Source organism: Macrosteles quadrilineatus, unplaced genomic scaffold, assembly GCF_028750875.1.
Source record: "Macrosteles quadrilineatus isolate MER2022 unplaced genomic scaffold, UCM_ALF_1.0 Scaffold_1__1_contigs__length_201487025, whole genome shotgun sequence".
NCBI lineage: Eukaryota > Metazoa > Arthropoda > Insecta > Hemiptera > Cicadellidae > Macrosteles > Macrosteles quadrilineatus.
In genome coordinates, this window is record NW_026542594.1 from 167,289,858 (window position 1) to 167,309,922 (window position 20,065).

The 20,065-nt window shown below is 34.1% G+C and overlaps 2 protein-coding genes across 2 annotated transcripts in view; both read left to right on the forward strand.

Moving 5' to 3' along the window:
• The window catches only part of LOC128989299 (Y+L amino acid transporter 2-like), an 81,137-nt gene that overhangs the window by 27,597 nt on the left and 33,475 nt on the right, over nt 1-20,065 (forward strand). The window lies entirely within an intron of this gene.
• Nucleotides 575-1,201, forward strand: LOC128989293 (uncharacterized). Its single transcript, XM_054411173.1, has one exon. The coding sequence runs from the start codon at nt 627-629 to the stop codon at nt 1,131-1,133; it is 507 nt and encodes a 168-aa protein (XP_054267148.1). The 5' UTR covers nt 575-626; the 3' UTR covers nt 1,134-1,201.

Genomic DNA, 20,065 nt, shown 5'->3' on the forward strand with positions numbered 1-20,065 from the left:
ACAAATTGACACAACAATAATATATCTTAAAAGATACTCAATGGATATGGATCACTGTAGTGTGTTCAGCATATATCCTTCAAAGATTTATTTTCTGTATGATACTTCTGAAGTTTGAAGTATGTTTCCGACCCGGTTCGTCACAAACAAAACCAGAACCTCATCAGTGATTAAGAGGGTTTATTTTTCATTTCGTGTTATTAATTACACTTTATAGCATTTTTAGCATACACTTATTCGCAAGCTAATGATTGTTATCTGATGTTTTAGCCTAAATATAAAGCGTAAAATGTAAAATCAATCCGTAAGTAGAGTGAAAATATTTTATCAATTTCTCCTACCTTGAACGTTACCAACACAAAACGCGTATCGAAACAGGCCTCAAAACGTGTCCAAGAACTTTACTTCAATTGTAACCATCAATTATTATGTAAATTCGTTTAAGCAGCTATTTCCTGAAGAAAAAAAAGTTGCGAGTATTTCTATTAGTATGCACGCTTTCAGAAATCTTCCATAAATCTGGTTTTCAATCAGCTGACTTTATTTTAATCAGTTTACCCTTCAGTACATCAAGTAAATAAACAAATCCACAAAACATAACACGATGTAAACAAAATTTTAATAAAATGGGAGAAACGCAAAGTAAAAACGCAGTCGAGGAAAACCCTCCAGTTTACATACAAGAAGACGTTATAACCCGGCTGGAGCGCCAGGTCACCATGGAGCAGCAGAAGAAATCTGAAGAGGATCCGAGGAAATACTGCATGAAAAACCCCGACGCAAAAGTTTACCTGTTGGACGGTGAGAGCACGAAAGAGGATGAGCTTGCGAAGAATAAAACCTACTGGAAGAAGAGAGTAGACGATGCACGAGAGCTTCAGGATAACATAAAAAAGGTGATTCAGTTAGAAAGAGACCAAGGGTTCAAGGATGTGCAAGCCACACTGACATCTTCGACGGCCGAAGAGAAGGAAAACCCCTGCAAAGATAACCTGGGTGCCGTATCAGCCTGTTACAAGGAAAACTCCAAGGAGCCTCTGGTATGCGACGGGGACGTGAAGAAGTTCATCACCTGCGTCAAAACCGCGAAAATGGAATCGCTGACGTCAAAGAAAGAAGAGGACGTTAAGTGAACATTTTTTTCTCACATCTCAAAATATGTTTCGATTGTTTCCAAATTATTAAATAAAGCTGAAATTTACTTTAATGTTTGTGAGTTTGATGGGATTTGTTCTTGCTTGGTTTGTACATTTACAGTATTATATGACTGAATTGATACATACCACATTTTGATTTTACACTAAAAAGGAAACATGCCAAATTTGACAATAAAATAAATATTTTAAATTCCAATAACAATTGGTTGTATGATTTCTATTATATTTAATACTTAGGTTTTCCTCCCATCCATAAGTAAATGGAAGAAATTATATTTACTACCCAAAATAGGCATAGCAAACATTGTTCTATGTAACCGAATTGTTTAGTTCCATTCATTAATCTATCTATCTATCTATATATGTAAAAGGCAAAGCCCTCACTGACTGACTCACTCATCACTAATTCTCCCACTTCCCATTTACCTAGGAGGCTGAAATTTGGTACACTGATTCTTTAGGCATTAAATAGGAAAACTAAGTTGTTTTTATTCAGATCGGACTCTCGGGCTCCGCCCCAGTGGCTCTGGAGTTTCCCATGTTAACTTTATAAGAAATGGAATTAAAGAATCTTAACAGCTGTTTCATTAAACAAGTTGGTTCTGTTCTATGATGTTCAATAGCATTAAAGTTACAAGGATTACCAACAGGATGCAGCACTATTATTTCTTTTACATTTATGACAACAGCTAATTTGCAACCAAAAGGTGAGTGAGCATAGCGAACGAACTTCAACCTGGAGGCGAGTAAGCGTAGCGAACGAGCTAACCTGAAGGCAAGTGAGCGTAGCGAACGAGCCAACCTGAAGGCAAGTGAGCGCAGCGAACGAGCTCCAACCTAAAGGTGAGTGAGCGTAGCGAACGAGCTCCAACCTAAAGGTGAGTGAGCGTAGCGAACGAACTTCAACCAGGACGTGATTGAGCCATGCGAACGAGATAATCTTGAAAATTAAGAAGTTAAACGGGGCAAAGCCCGCGGGTTACAGCTAGTCTATCTATCTATATATATAAAATCCAAAGTATGTTTGTCCTTTATGGACTCCGAAACCGCTCGACAGATTGTAATGAAACTTTCAGGCATTATTAAGCATTATTCAAGGATGGTTTGTGTGAAGTTTGGTGCAGATCCGTCAAGAGGGCTCCGCCCCAGTGGCTCTAGAGTTTCCCATGTTAACCTTATGAGTACTCATATTTAAATGGAATTAAAGAATCTTAACAGCTGGTTCAACTAAACAATTTGATTCTGTGATGTTCAATAGCATTAAAAAGGTAATAGGTTTACCAACAGGGTGCAGCACTATGTTTCTTCATTTATGACAACAGCTAATTTGCAACCAAATGGTGAGTGAGCGTAGCGAACGAACTTCAACCAGGACATGATTGAGCCATGCGAACGAGCTCATCTAGAAAATGAACGAGCATTGACATAAAACCACATTAGGACAGGACGAAGTCTGTCGGGCCAGCTAGTACATGATATAATTAATTGTTTGACCCAATTCAATTTAGTATTAAAAATGAACATAGGCTATACTATAAGAAATAAATGTACAACGAAGAAAATATAATTGATTTATTTATTGTATTTACTTAAATTGTTAGCGCCTTTATTCACTACAACGCAACACCGTGTATGTTCAACCATGCACACTGCATACTAAAGTTTGCAGGGACTAGCTAGCAAGTCAAATAAACTGTTAGCAGCAATAGACGTTTTATCGGTTCAACATTTATTGGATTATAAAAAAAAATTTTTTGTTGTAACCTTAATCCGCATTACTATAAGTTTACTACTGTATAATATGAAAGTTGATGGTCGAAACCTTAGCGTTTTTGAAGCAAACCTGCACTGAGCTCGATAAACTAAGTAGAAATAAACTCAAAAAATAGATTTTGTTTTATGAATCTGATTTCGCTTCGCTAACCGTTCCGTTTAAGTGAGCCCCATAGAAAAATACAAGATGATATCTTCAAATTGATTTATTTGAGATATTTCAGAAACAGACAATAAGTAGATATCATGTTAAATTGTAATTTAAGTTAAATAAGAAACCTTGATTCTAGATTCCAAATGTATAATATACACACAAATGTATAATTAAGAAACGCCTTAAACGAATTAATTGACTGTACAAATCTCCAACTGGTGAGTAGTTAAATCGGATCACGTCTAAAATAAAAATAGTGAAAAACGCTAATCCAATTTCCCAACGCATTTGATTGCTAGGAATCAATTGGATTTTACGGGTTCACTGTTGTTACCAACAACAAAGTTTTATTTGTATGGAAATCAGCTGTTTTATTGACGTCCGTTACTTGCGAAGGATTTTGCTGTAAATGTTTCACCATTGCATTGTCAACATATGTTATCCTTGCCTTATTATTTGTTAGGGATTCAGTATAGTTTTGAATATGCCAAGTGTTTTGTTTTGTAATCTAGTCAAACGGTAGACTATATTAGAGTGTTATTTCGTAAGAATCCTTGTACAATGTATGAAGTCAGAAGAACATTACAACCACTATAGTAATTTTCAAAGGCTGGAATTGCTTAAAATCTGTAATATACAGTTGGATTTTTTTTAGCTAGAAGCACTTATGGTGTGGTGGAATATCTTTGAAGATGAACCTATTCTGTAGTGCGGCTGTAGTGCGATCATGTGTTCATATGTGTCAAATTTTGCGGTTAAATCAAAACAAACTGGCATACTTGGAATTGACAATAGTTAAAAATACTTTAAACTTACTCAAGCCTACTTTTATAAAAGTACTTGGTAATTTAGAGAATATTTACTGTGAAATAGAGGCGTGATTCCTAATTCCAAATCAACCAACGAATGAGTTATTATTTTATCATTGTCTCCAAATTATAAGCGATAGTTGCTTTGGAAATAGTTAATTATATGAGCAAATATTAAAATAGGCTATTGAAATTTCGATCATTATATTAATAGAATAATGTTTTTGTTGTGACTGGGATACACATAAAATAACTGTTTTGGGACATACATTAATGATGAGTTTTACGTAACATCTAAATATATGTTTTATATTTTATATATATATATACAGGGTGACACAAAGGAACCGGACGTTTTTTAAATAAGTAGTACTCAGTAGTTAAAAGGAATAAAATGGTTTTAATACTATACATAGTGAGGTAAACATTTGCCATTTGTTACAAAACAGTCATTTTTTGAAAATGACGTGCATATTGCGGCCATGTACTTCTCTACAAATGTTCATTCTTGTCTGAAAATCATCTGAAACTCGGGTCAGGGGGTCTTGTTCAATGCAATTGATACCTTCTGTGATTGCAAACTTCAAATCATAGATGAACTTCATCTATGCTTCAAATCCTCTAGGGTGCGTGGTTTGTGAACATAAACACGCTCCTTAAGAAACCCCCAAAGGAAGTAATCACTAGTGGACAAGTCAGGTGACCTTGGCGGCCACGGTATGTCACCAAAGCGAGAAATCACCTAGTTAGGAAACATTAATTCAATACTGCTCTCACTTTGGCGATGTTTTCGGGTGTTCTCGAAGTTCTAACAAGGCCTGGTGGTTTTTTTTCATGTTATATTCCCAGTTGTTCGGAACCCTGAAACCTATCTTAATAGCGTATTTCGGCTTGGAACCGTTCCATGGCGTTCAATATAAAAATTTTGACTGAATTCCCGCTGGATTTGACGGCGGATTCACCATTTTGCACCAAAGTATCGTATGCGAAAACACGATGGTCTAGGGTCCACTGAGCCATTTCAACAAAAATGGCAAGCCTCACTGAAGGTAATGACATAACCTCAATCTTCCTACTGCGTGCAACAACAATGGAACAGCTGTTTAAAAAACGTCCGGTTCCTCTGTGTCACCCTGTATATCATAAATTGTATTGCAGATAATTCATGAATGCAATCAGATAAGTTCACCACGTACAAACAGGATAACATTATACGATAGGCCAAGGAAGCAAGATTCGAGTTTGGCTTATAAAATGCAGTAGCCTAAATACTGCATATTTTCTAATAAATTAGACAATGAAATATACTAAATTAATTCATTTTATCTTAAATGGGCATTCTTTCGTAAGTAATACAACACGGCCCCTATGCCTAATTTGACAATATGCCAGTTTGTTTGCTTTGATTTAACCTCAAAATTTGACACATATGAACACATGATCGCACTACAGCAAAATAGGGTCTGACTTAGGGGAGGTACGAATGAGGCATTAGTTCAAAATTCCTCCGTAAACAGCGCTGTAGTAGAGAGTACTTTGGCAAAGAAGGTTTACTAATCGCAAAAATAGTTCTGTTCATAAAATAAAATTATAAATGCCTCAAATTCAATTTTATTATTTTTTAATTATAAAATTAAACTATCATAACCTAACCGAACTAACCAAACTTGCTGATAATGAAATAATATAACAAAAGTTTATTAATAGAAAAAATAATTCTGTTTATTAAATAAAACTAGAAATTGCTCTACTAAAATTTTATAATGACTTAATAATAAAATTAAACTGTCATAACCGAACCAAACCAACCAAACTTGCTGATAATAAAAAATCTTGGACAAAAAGTTAACGTCACGAGCGGGATTTGAACCCGGGACCTTCAGCATAGCCCGGCACGCTAACCATTAGACCACCGAGGCCGATGACTATTGATCGTTTTGTTACGGTAATGCCGTTCCCTCAGCTAATAAGAAGCCCACAGCTGTCATCGTAGCCTCTTCTATACCTCCCCTGAGTAAATACCAGCAAAATAGGTTCATCTTCAAAGATATTCCACCTTAATTGTGGATTTCTCACACAAGTCTTGTGATGCACTAGTTCGGACCCTTCATATACAAACATTTACCATAACATAGCTGTAATATCACAATAGAATAAGAATCATGTTTCTAAAATTGTCCAGGAAAGATGAAGCCGCTTTTCCTACCTCCGGTCACACATGTCTACTTATCAAGGTCGAGTGGCCTTTTAAGAGATTTGATACACCTGTAGATATTTCACAGCCCCGATTTATATTCTAGCAGCACATCATTTGTGCACAACTCAACTATTACATGTTAGTTTTAGGATATTCATGATGATTTGGCTTCAGGAAACGATGAAAACAAATATAACACTAATAAGTGGTGAGAAGGACGAGATAAAGCAAGCACAAATGTATATATTTTTTATTTATTACAGTGTATGCAATTATTTATATCAAGAAAATATAGTAAATGTTCGGTGAGATGTGAAAGTTTAAATTAATTGAGATACAAGCAACATACACGACCAAAAGATTAACACAAAATCGAATAAAACATCATAAGCCCAATTAGTTAACACAATACAATCTAGCTAGATAAACAATACAAACCCAATAAGATAAAAAGAAATACAAACCATGATATAAATATTGCCAATACAATCAGATTCTAATATCATCAGTAAAGAAGATTATATAAACGTAATATTGGAAATATATAAACGATCTGTTAAATCTTAATAATCTCCTGGCAGGATATCTGAACTGTGTTTAGTGTTTACTCTACAGTATAAAACTCAGAGTTGCATTATTCATTCACATACGTGTCTCAATATCATTCACAAAAAACCCCTAATTTTGGGATAAATAGTTTATTTATTTTAATTACTACTAAAAAGAGTCTGGTTCGGTCCCACGAGATGCCAATTTTGAACCTAGATTCAATTTGTTGTCGAAGAGTTAGATTTTGCTATACAACAAAATATCGATAATCTATGGAACACTGCAACAAACTTTGAAAACCCGAAGGCGGTAAAACAGAAAATAAATCTAAAATCAAAAATTAAAATGGCAACCAAAACTACAACAAGTATATATTTAAAAAAAGATCATGGTCATTGGTTCAGAGTTAAAAGTAAGTTTTTCAAATTAATGAAATATGAATTGACATTGATTTTAGTCATAGTTCCAAATTTCATTTTTAAATCCGTCAACCATGTCGTGCTTAACCCACTTAAACCTAATTTTTTCTTTAACTTTATGGTTACCCTAAACGTTTTGTATAAGAGGAAGGATACATGCTAACAGATTTACATTGTAACAGAGCCACAGACAAACAAATCTAATGCACATGACTGTGGTTGGCGGCTAGAATGGTACAGATTTGGGTTGAGTTTATCCCTTAGCTCAACACATTGTAACAGAGTATGAAGGACTACCTAACTCATTTCATTCATTTCATTTCATTGTATGAAGGACCTGAACGCGAGCCAATGTGATGTACTCTTTAAACTTTTAGAAATTAAGTTATAAAACAACGTTTTCTTGAACTATTAATTGATTGATTGACTTTATCCGTGTTTTGAAACGGAGTATGAAGATAAAAAATAGGTTTGTATTATAACTATCTTATATTGTGTTTTACAAAGTATGTGAATTTTGAATTCGTCTTCATATTAAAAAATAAATTTAATACACAAACTGCCGTTTTGAATTAATATTTTAACTGAATACAAGACATACGTCCTAGCTGTAAATTATTTGGATTTGAAAGTAAAATTACCACTTATAAATAAAACCCCCGATAAATAAAGCCTAAACCTTCATCGAAACAGTAAACGCAAACGGTGATAATCTTTGGGTTAAAAGAACCACTAAACTTCTGTTCATCATAGTGCTTCATCAAAATTTAACACAAAACCAATCAGTTGTTTTCGTGCTGACAAAGTTCTTCGCACGATCTATCATGATGTGCTCCAATATTTCCAGCCACTGTTTTCGTGCTTGGCCCTGAGATACTTGATTCAGCCAATCCTGTCCTTGCCATGTTTTGCCACCGTTGATTTTCTCTATGGAGTCACTCTGTAGTGTGCTGAGTTCTAATTTCTGTAACATCAACGAACATTTTCCAAAAAAATTTTTCGAGTGGAAGGTTAAGTAAAGTTCCGGTAAAGGTTCACTAAATTGTAGATAGTCCGGGTCTCTCCTCAATTCTTTTCGGTCATAGAGTTGAATACACGTACACTGAACCTTCGCCTGGACATTGTATCTCATTGTAATAAGGCTCCTTTGTGTTCCATGGTCTGTCTTTATGTGCTGTAATTTGATGTCATACATTAAACACTCCAACTTTTGTTCTAAGTTATTGTCTTTGCCATGTGGAACGTCATAATTTATTCCGATGTCTTGACCTGGTGTTATTATTTTGGCAATTTCTTCCGTCAAATCTTCAACCTTCTCAGACATTCTCTTTAAGTTGTTGTTAGGCATGTAAGGTTGCAAACTTATAAGACTTGGTATTAACTCACCCAAGCCGTGGATGAAGGATGCTGCGGGTTACAGCAGAGATGAGAAGCACAAGAGATGCAGCAGTTCCATGTTGTGTGGTCTCTAGGTGAGACGGTGAACTGATGGCAACCGTTTGCGTCAGCTTAATTAATTTAATCGCTCCTATTGCCATGTGTTATGTACAGTGACAAAAGTTTCGCAATTTTGAAACGCTGTTCAACCGTTACAGAAACGTATAACTATATTTGCAACGTAAAATATACAAAATGTGTCCAAAGAACATGTTGATGTTTGATTCTATATTACCTGGCCGTTTACGCAAAGAATCAGCTTTCTAAATTTCTTCAGTGGCACATTAATATAAAAATGTTACCGATTTGATTCCCAATCAAATTACTTTTTGAAGTTACTAGAGGATCCATGCTGCTCCGCGGCGTGGAAATAAAATATCATATCTGAGAAATGTCGGGAAATAACAAGTCTGGTCTTATGTTCCCCAGAGGGTATTCTGTAGTAATAAGACCACAGTTGGGCCGTTCTCTAAAAAGAACTAAAAATGAAAATGCAATAATTTCTAAAAACACTCCAGTTGCAGAAAATCTTTAATGGCCAACACGGACCACACATCCATAAGTCACTAATCTTGTTCTAAAAATACCACCGTCGCAAAAAAACAGAAGATATAGGCCTAGTTTATTTACTTATTAAATTCAGTTGACATAAAATATTTGTCATTTTCCGTATTTCCCTATCCTTCCGTTCTGGCTTTCTGTATGTAGGAGGTAATATCCCCTGACTGCGTGGGTAATGAATGATTTATGACGTCGATAGGTGTAGATGACGGTCGTGTGACGTCAGGGGGTCGATAGCTGCGTCATTTCCTCTCCCTCCCCCACCCCCTCCCACGCCCTCACACCCCTACGTCGTAGACGGGCCGGCGCCGCCCCGACGCTTAAAGATACCAAAATATGTGCAAATATAAAACTAATTGTGGATATTAAATAGGCATTCACTGTGGATGCGATACTGTCTTGTGTGGATTAACGTCAGCACGAGTGATTACTACGACTATCCACAGTACTATCCTGTGGGTCCCTTAGATGCCATTAGCTGTATGGGCTATTGATTAACAGGTGTGTCAAAGGAATATGTCGGCCTTAGTCACTTACAAGAACGTGCCATTCATTCATTCGCTCACTCATCACGAAATCTCAGAAACCATAAGACCTAGGAACCTGAAACTTGGCAGGCATCTTCCTTTTGGGTAGTAGACGCTCACTAAGAATTTACCCTCCGACCTCTGGGCTCCACCCCAGTGGCTCTGGAGTTTCCCATGTTAACCTTATGAGAAATGGAATGAATGAATCTTAACAGCTGTTTCAATTAAACAAGTTGGTTCTGTTCTATGATGTTCAATAGCATTAAAGTTGCAAGGATTAATTACCAACAGGGTGCAGCACTATTATTTCTTTTACATTTATGACAACAGCTAATTTGCAACCAAAAGGTGAGAGAGCGTAGCGAACGAACTTCAACCTGGAGGCGAGTTAGCATAGCGAACGAGCTAACCTGAAGGCGAGTGAGCGCAGCGAACGAGCTCCAACCTAAAGGTGAGTGAGCGTAGCGAACGACCTCCAACCTAAAGGTGAGTGAGCGTAGCGAACGACCTCCAACCTAAAGGTGAGTGAGCGTAGCGAACGAACTTCAACCATGACGTGATTGAGCCATGCGAACGAGATCATCTTGAAAATTAAGAAGTTAAACGGGGCAAAGCCCGGGGGTTACAGCTAGTTGTCACATAAATTAAAGCTACAAAACCAACATGTTGTAACGTATATTTTCAATCAAATTTCAATCACTTAAGCTTGAACTCAGGTGAAAATATCAAAGTATAGCCAATTTCAGAAGTTTCGCTAATGGATTAAAACTGAGCGTTCATTGTGAGAAGGCATTAGGAGAAGTGTTGTGTTTGTCAACTTGAAATAAGAGGATTAAAACCTAGGCCTAAATGGTTGGCAAACGTTTGGAAAAAAATCTGTTTAATTGGTTATTCCCTTTCTTGTGCATAACTTATTCAAGAATACAAATTTAGTATGGAAAATTACAAAAGTAGTTTGTGCCTGAGAAAATTATAACATAGACTGCGGCTTAAAGTAGTAAAAATGTTTTAAAGTTTTTCCTTGGCAAATTAATGTTTTACAAGTATTAGACTAGGACTTTTTTTACAAATACTCGAATAATTTTTGTCATAGTATTGCGTATTTGCAAAAACATCGTTCAATAAATTATTCAAGCAATGCAACCTTGCCTGCATTATTGAATGAGACAAAAGGTGAAGGACTTTTTGTACAAAGCGTTCGATTATTAGTCGTAGATTTTATTGTTGCGAAGGGGGGGGGGGGGGTAGTGACAGAATGGTGAGGGAAGGGGGGGGGGTATGCAAATATCTTGTCTGGGGAAGCTAATTATCTCAGAGGACAAGATAATTGGTTTTCTCTTATCCCTCTATTTATAGGAGGTAAATGTTAAACAAGTTGTAGACCACACGATTGATTTCATTAATAGAGCAATTTAATTATCTTATTGAGTATAAAAATATGCACCATTGGTTGATTTATGGTATGGTAGGTAAAGCACAGCCCAAGTAGCAGAAAAACGAGAAAAAATTGTTTTGATATCAATTTTAAACTTATATTAAAACTGTTATTAATATGAGTATAGTTGACAACCGGCAAAATTTAAAATAGTTCAAAAGTTGTTTCACAACTATATTGCAACAATTTTATAACAATTTTACAACAATTTAAAAACTGTTTTTACAACAATTTTAAAATTGACTTTGCAACAAGTTAAAAATTGTTTTCACACAGGACCAACCATCCCATGGGCATATACTACATAAACACGAAATAATAAAGATTTTGTATGAAACGCATACTGTATATGTATATATCAGTTGAGCATTTTGGATAGTTCATAAAAACCAATTTTGGGAAAAAACTTAATCAAAATTAACATCTTCCCCCATCGGGAATTGAACCCTGGACCTCCAGATTGTGAACCCCTTACCTTACCTCTGAGTTATCTGTGTTTGTTGATAATGAATGTTTTCAATCGGTCAAAGAGGAGCGGACAGTTGCAATGGTTGCAATCTATATATACCGGGTGTCCCACGAAGGGGTTTAAACGTTTGATTTTATATTACGTGTCCATTCATGCACAGAACTTTTTTTAACTTTACACAGTTTACAAAGTAGGTTCTAAAAATATTCTGGAAAAATTTCAACTCCCTAACCTTAGTAGAAACAAAATGGTGGCATATTGACTAATTTACCAATGTGCTTTTTATAAAAACTACTTTCATGATTTATTATTATTTATTTATTTATTGTTATTATTTATTAGTTATTTGATTTATTTTTAGTTTTCCATTAGGCTATGGTATAGTTTTTTTTTTTATTTAAAAGTCATATTGCCCTGGAAAGTAACAATAATAATATTTTATAAAACCAAAAATACCTATTTTAATGTTTTTAAAGAAACGTTTTTCAATATGCCGCCATTTTGTTTCTACTAAGGTTAGGGAGTTGAAATTTTTCCAGAATATTTTTAGAACCTACTTTGTAAACTGTGTAAAGTTTCAAAAAGTTCGGTGCATGAATGGGCACGTAATATAAAATCAAACGTTTAAACCCCTTCGTGGGACACCCTATATATAAAATCCAATGTATTTATGTTTGTTTGTTTGTCCTTTATGGACTCCAAAACCGCTCGACAGATTGTAATGAAACTTTCAGGCATTATTAAGCATTATTCAAGGATGATTTGTGTGAAGTTTGGTCCAGATCCGTCAAAAGGGCTCTGCCCCAGTGGCTCTGGAGTTTCCCATGTTAACCTTTAGAGTAGGCTACTCATATTTAAATGGAATTAAAGAATCTTAACAGCTAGTTCAACTAAAAAAATTGAATCTGTGACTGTGATGTTCAATAGCATTAAAAAGTTAATAGGTTTACCAACAGGGTGCAGCACTATTTTTTTATTATTTATTTATGACAACAGCTAATTTGCAACCAAAAGGTGAGTGAACGTAGCGAAAAAACTTCAACCTGGAGGCCAGTTAGCGTAGCGAACGAGTTAACTTGAAGGCAAGTGAGTGCAGCGAACGAGCTCCAACCTAAAGGTGAGTGAGCGTAGCGAACGAACTTCAACCAGGACGTGATTGAGCCATGAGAACGAGCTCATCTTGAAAATGAACGAGCATTTGACATAAAACCACATTAGGACAGGACGACGTCTGTCGGGCCAGCTAGTACTTAATATTTTTTATACTATGATTATGTTTAGGCATCAAGTTGTTGAATTGATTTTCTGGGAGTTGAGGAGGATACCGGTATTTGAATATACAGGGTGTTCATTTGAAAACTTTCCATATCTGTTGTGTGCAAAGGTAAGGCTTTTAACACTTGTTTGTTCTCATTTACCCCTAATTTGGACATGCCAAATCCAATAAAATTATTTTCAATTTTGAAAAATGCCCCAAAAGAGCCCAATTTGGGGGGTAGGGGTGCTTTTTGAGAAATTTTCAAATATAAACATGGGTTGTGTGATACATCAATTTAAAGGTCTAATCACCCCGATCATTTTGGTGCAAAAAAAGTTTAATTATCTTTAACTGTATTTACAGGGTGGGTCAAAACGTTTTAAAAAAGGACTTTGAAGTTAAGTACCGTATTACCCTAACTACTGAACGGAACAGCGCCAAATTTCTTTCCAAGCTTATTCTTGAGCTACTCTTTAAGATAACTTGTAGTAAGGGCATTGTCCAAGTTATTTTATAATTTTTAAAAAATCCCGAATTTTAAGAATAAAAGAAAGCTGAAAACTCAAAATTCTTAAATAGCAAGGTATAACAAATTTCATACCACATGAAAGGTCCTTTTTTAACAAACATTATACGTATTTAAGTTTTCTTTCTATCTCTTACCGTTTAAAAATTGCAGTAGAAAAACATAATTTTCTATGGTAAAATTGTAACTAGTTTTCTAATAAAACAGCCAAAATTCGTCAATAGACACATTAAATGGTGCAATAACTGAAGGAAACAATTCATAATTATTTTTAGGCAGATAGGCAAACAAATTATTACGTTTTACTTTGTGAAAAACAAGTTTTATAGCTGATGAGAAAAACCCAAGCGTGGGCCGCTTTCTGTAGTACCATTGACTAGTCAATGGTAGTATTAATTTCAAAAGTACCATTTCCTGTCGTACCTAATCAAATATGGTGTAAACTTAAAAAAAATATACTTTATTTTACTTATTGGTCATAACAAAAGTGTTCCAGGATAACTGCAAAGTGTTTAACAATAGATATCCAGGTAAGACCTTGAGTCATATGGCTGTAAATGATTTAGTTAGGAAGTTTTCTGAAACTGGCTCAGTTACCAATGAGAAAAGAACAGGATGAGGGGTCCAAGATGAATTCTGACACACGTAAAAGTAGTCGATCAATTTGTTATGAATCCTACTACATCGTTGAACAAAGTGCAATGTGTCTTATTAGAAAACTAGTTACAATTTTATCATAGAAAATTATGTTTTTCTACTGCAATTTTTAATCGGTAAGAGATAGAAAGAAAACTTAAATACGTAAAATGTTTGTTAAAAAAGGACCTTTCACGTGGTATGAAATTTGTTATACCTCGCTATTTAAGAATTTTGAGTTTTCAGCTTTCTTTTATTCTTAAAATTTGGGATTTTTTTTAAATTAGAAAATAACTTGGAAAATGCCCTTACTACAAGTTATCTTAAAGGGTAGCTCAAGAATAAGCTTGGAAAGAAATTTGGCGCTGTTCCGTTAAGTAGTTAGGGTAATACGGTACTTAACTTCTAAGTCCTTTATTAAAACGTTTGGACCCACCCTGTAAATACGGTTAAAGATAATTAAACTTTTTTTGCACCAAAATAATTGGGGTGATTAGACCTTTAAATTGATGTATCACACAACCCATGTTTACATTTGAAAATTTCTCAAAAAGCACCCCTACCCCCCGAATTGGGCCCGTTTGGGGCATTTTTCAAAATTGAAAATAATTTTATTGGATTTGGCATGTCCAAATTAGGGGGAAATGAGAACAAACAAATGTTAAAAGCCTTACCTTTGCACACAACAGATATGGAAAGTTTTCAAATGAACACCCTGTATATGAATTAATTAACATTGCTAATGATATTATAATTATTGTTATATGATTAATAGTTCATCTCCCCCCGTTATGTTTAACTACAAAAAATTTGCTCAAATAACTGAAAAAAAACAACAAAAATTTTTGCATTATTGTTATTATTATATGTTAAGCTGGTGTTCCATCACTGTATGTAGTATCACAACTATCACAATTAACGTCATCGGTAACTTATCACAAAAAATCGGTAACTTATGCATTATGAATTTACCTATTCAAGTAATTCAATATTCATAATGTAATAACTACTATGAAATTATAAAGAATTGTATTATATTAAAAAAAATTCTTTATAAGAAGAATAATTTAATTGCTATGCTTTACATGTACAATAAACATATTTTTTACTTATTTTAATAGGTACTTTTCCAACTTCATTTCATTTTCAATTAAAAAATTTAAAAATTATAGGCTGTTATTTAAACATAATTGATAAAACCTATTTATCTAGTATATATCAAAATTAAATGCAAGCAAATTTAAAAACGGCCAAAAAAGAGATACAACCCATTAATTAAGATTAAACATAAATAATCAAACAAATTAAATATTTATTTCAAAATTATTGAAACTAGTTTTTTTTAGAACTACAAAAAAATTTGTTAAATCGTATTGTAAACAATTTAAACATTGTTTTTAAATTGTTTATAAAAAAAAAACTGAGAATAAAACAATTTTAAAATTGTTGTAAAATAGTTACAGCTTGTATTAAAGATTATTTTTTAAACTGCAAAAAACTGATTGTTTAACAATTTTAAAATTGTTGTAAAATAGTTACAACTTGTATTAAAACTTAAAATTGCTGTTAAAATTGTTGTTTTAAAATTGTTGTAAAATAGTTACAACTTGTATTAAAACTTATTTTTTTGACAAAAACTGATTGTTAAAAAATTTTAAAATTGTTTCAACCCTATATTAAAATTGTTGCAATATGAAGTTAGAATCAAAATGTTTTACGACTTTTGACAATTTTTAACAATCTTTTTGCCTATTGGGAGATCGCTGTTACCATTGACTATTGGATACAGAAGTTGTTGTATTAATAGTCAAAGCTGTTACCTAACTGTGTGGTAGTAATTGCATTGTGTAATGTATGCTCAAATGGTTTTGGTATACGTTTTCTCTCCACCAAAGTTATTGAAGAGGGCCTAACTATAGAATATTTGGACCAGAATATGAATAGTGGAGATGAGTGAGGTGCAGATTTTTGTTCCTGACCGAAAACAGCTATTTATTTAATACGAACCAATTATTACAATTCATTACAATGTCCAAGTTAAATTTTAAACCGTAAATAGCTTTTAATACTTTAATACTTTTCAATGAAATGGCGACCATACAAAGTAGGTATTTTAAGCCAAGTATGAATGGAGATGAGTGTAGGATGAGTGGCGCCATCTTGTAGTTAGTGACTAAGGCCGACATATACCTTAGACAAAGCTGTTAATTAATAGCCCATACAGCTAATGGCAACTAAGGGACCTACAGTTTATAGTGGAATCCGAACCACATATTTGCCTTGGTATATACGAATTGGTCTAATTTTTAGGATAGTACTGCGGATAGCTTCCGACTACCAAGATAGGCGAAAACGGAGACAAGTAAGCTACCTAGATAAATTTTTATCTTATTGCTTACCAAAAAGGTAACAAAGCTACCAAAAATCGGTTCGAAGTCTAGATTTTACCACGAAACTTACGGTAATAGCATTTTTCTCACGAATACTTGACCAGAAACAGTATGCATCTTAAACAAATGACGACACTGGCCTGAAAGTAGACTTGTTTGTAATTATATTTCAATTTAACCGTCGAAAACTTTATGTGACCAGGTATTATGGTTGTATTAAATTTGTGCCAGTGACGTGATTTGTTTTGTTTGTGAGCCATACCGTTCTGTTCCAACATAATGTATGTGTTATTCCTTAAGGGGAATTCGTTATAACGTCTATTTCACGGTAATACATCCATAGTCAATGTATCCATACGTGCAAAATAGTTAAGAGCTCTAACAGTTTTACTGCAGGGGTAGAATAAGTACTCGTAAAATCAGGTGAACCATGTGCATTTGTAAACGGCTTAACATAAAAGTAAACAGTTGTCACGAGACATAGTATTTTATTGTCACTCCACTCAAACTGTTAACACTGTCAAAGGCTTGACAAATTTTAAAATTATTTATTTGCATCAGGGATGCTTTGCTAAATGAATATACTCTAAATTGACGACATTACGTTAACAATATTGGACCTTATTTTAAAATGCATTTGTTATATTCCCGTATGAACTTCCACAGTTTTAATCGCTAGGCAAAATTGACAATTAATTACTTAGCTGGTAAGATTGATACGTATAGCAAACCTACTCTCATTCACTTCATTACATCCTTACAATTAATGTATTAGCTGAAAATTATGTAAGGCGAGTTTCAGTCTGTTAATGAGTTACTTTATTTATTTAATAATTTCGCCAACTTTAAAATCACCCAATTGAATCGATATACTTGTATACACAATTATTTTCTCCTCTATTATTATAAACCTCCATTAAATGCACACTGTAGATTTTACCCTAAATATAAGTGTCACAGAATTAGTCGACAACAACGTATTCAAACGCATGCGAACAGTCGGGCATTTAACGACATTTAACACATCCCTAAACAATCATCAGATTTTACATAAGGGCTAGAATTCTACATGCAGTTTCTAAGTGTCTATATTGATGGCACAATCATTTTACTATCCTGTATAGTTCAACAAAATATTATTGTGCAATACACATTCTGTATTGTATAGCATCAATACAACATGTTTTTAAATCAGGCAATAAAGATGCACTGATTTGGTAAAAATAGAACATAGAAGTCTATTGCATCAGTGTACAACAATCTAAGTAAGAAGTTGGAATCCTTTGGTAATTAATACCCCAGGGGTCCAAGACCAAAGTTAAATCTCCACTAACACTCCAATCGCCTTACAGAAAGTCTGTATTAGACCGTGACAGTTAATGTTTTTGTTTTATCATGAAAAATCTTACCAAACAATTATTTGAAGCATGTACATTGTTATTTTCGCTAATTATGCTCCCTATATTACCTTTTCTTACTCCATCCATGGAAATTATTTATCGTCGCAATAACCATTCAATAAAGTATGTGAATTTCCAGATTTTTGTTGATTCTTCTATCCAAACAGACTATTTTTAATTGGAAGATCAGGCCATATAAATAAAATTTTACTAAATGAGTGATTGGGTTCGTTACTACGAGGGACATAAGGAATTCGTGTTTTTTTAATGATAAAAACATACTACGAAAACGAAATACTGTAGTATATTTCGTACCTGGGGCCGAAAATGAGGTTTTGCCGGCTCGATATAGTTTTTAAGTTCGAGACGAAGTCGAGAACTTAAGTCGATCGAGAGCTGCAAAACCATTTTAGTCTGTGGTACGAACACTATTTTTCACCACGCTATACCCTATTGCCACTATTCACCACTATAATAATGCACACTGGTAGTCAACACAACTACAACTTTAAGGTTATGCGAATAATTTTAGGAATCAGCAAAAATAAAAATAAATAGTTTTTAAAAATATGTATAACCATAACCGAACAATGTACATCATTCGTGTATTCTCTTACAGAATAAGTAAGTTTGTATTTTAAGTTTAGTTTTAGTATTAAAAGTACTGTTTCATTTTAAAATGTTTTGGTGAAAAACAGCATTTTTCCCGTACAAACCTCATTTTCCATTTTGGATCAAGCTGGTTCCTAAACTCATATCTCATTTAAATACTAGCGTTATATGGGAATTGTCGTGTACAGACGACGCGATTGTGGTTTTGGAATATATTTTAGATGTGATAATGTAATTTATCGAAATAGGGATACTTAAAGGGTAGATGTTTGAAAGTATTATAGTATCTTCATTTGACAAAATATACCTCTAACGGGACAAACTCACATGTTAAATTTTAGAGTTAAAAAACTCTTCCGCGTGAAGTTCTAGTTTCCATGAGTTTTTTGTTCAGAACTAGAACTTTTTTCTGATGACTGCTAGTTTATAACCTCGTATGATTATCTTCACGATTGCCACGGAAACTCACTTTCCCTTGCATAACTGGAGCGGAGAGTGTGGCATTACTCGTATTACTGTGTAACCAGTTCTGGAACATACGCCTCCAGGTCCCCTCTTGTGACATGACAGTAATGAAGAAAGTTAGACATCTATGTCGAAGAAACTGCACAAGATTGATTTTGTTTGTTGCATTCAGAGCTTAAAATGAATATAAAAACATACCCTAGTTACTTTCTCCCCCTACACCATAGTATATGAAGAAAGTATTTTTTTTTTTTTAAGTTTTCGAGTTCAAGTTTAGAGTGGATAAATCAGTTTTGGGTCGCCCTGAACCCAAAGAAGTGGGATTAAAGTGATGTATGTATGTGTAGAGAGCTACAGGTCACACAAGTTGACAGATTGTAATGCATTTTTTAAGTAGGTATAAATCCATGGTATATCCAGGCATTTTTAATTATTTTTGAAATTTTGATTTTAGTGGTGATTTCCTATAAAAAACCCATAAAATAATGAAAAATTTAAGTTTATCGAAAATGACCCGAACTATCTGGTTTTAAATTTAATATGTTATAGCACAGCCACCTCTAATAGATGTATTAGAGGTGGCTGTGGTTATAGCACTTTAAATTCTGAAGAAATTTTTGTAACTCTCTTTGCAAAAATTACGGTTCAAAATTTATTGTAACTTATGCTATTTTCCCATAAAAAAACTGTAAAATAATGGGAAATCGGATTTTTGAAAGAAAGTAGGTTTTAGCGAATTTCCCATATAGGGAATAAGCTATTTATAAAGATTACTATGTCATGGTCCTTACAATTCTAAACAAAATACTGTAGTACAACCCCCGATTGCTGTAAACATAACGGTTCAAGAGTTTTTGCAGCTTATTCTATCCAAAAATACCATACTTACTCCCACCGCATACCCATGATAATGCTTGTTGACGAGCTATTGGGAGAAAGTATGTGTCAGTTTGCTGATACCGTTTACTTTTTACATGATTTTATTCACCGCTCCAACGCCTCAACAATATCTGTCCCAATTACTTTTGGATTATCTTTAACTTTTGTGCCTATGACATAGTAAATTAAACCTCTTGTTTGGAGTCATAGCCTCCTCTTATGGTATGTGGCAACGTCACACTTGCCGGCTGATTGTCATGGTATCAGTAATAACATTGAGTATAAACCTAAGGGTTATGTCTATACTCAATGGTAATAACAATCGTGTAAACATTGCGGATATGCTCCATAAGTACAACAGCTGTTTCAATAGGCCTGGTCTGCGGCGTTGGCAGTTTTGTCTCACCGCGCC

Coding starts and splice junctions, on each gene's coding strand:
- LOC128989293 (XM_054411173.1), top strand. CDS start 627: ATGGGAGAAACGCAAAGTAAAAACGCAGTCGAGGAAAACCCTCCAGTT.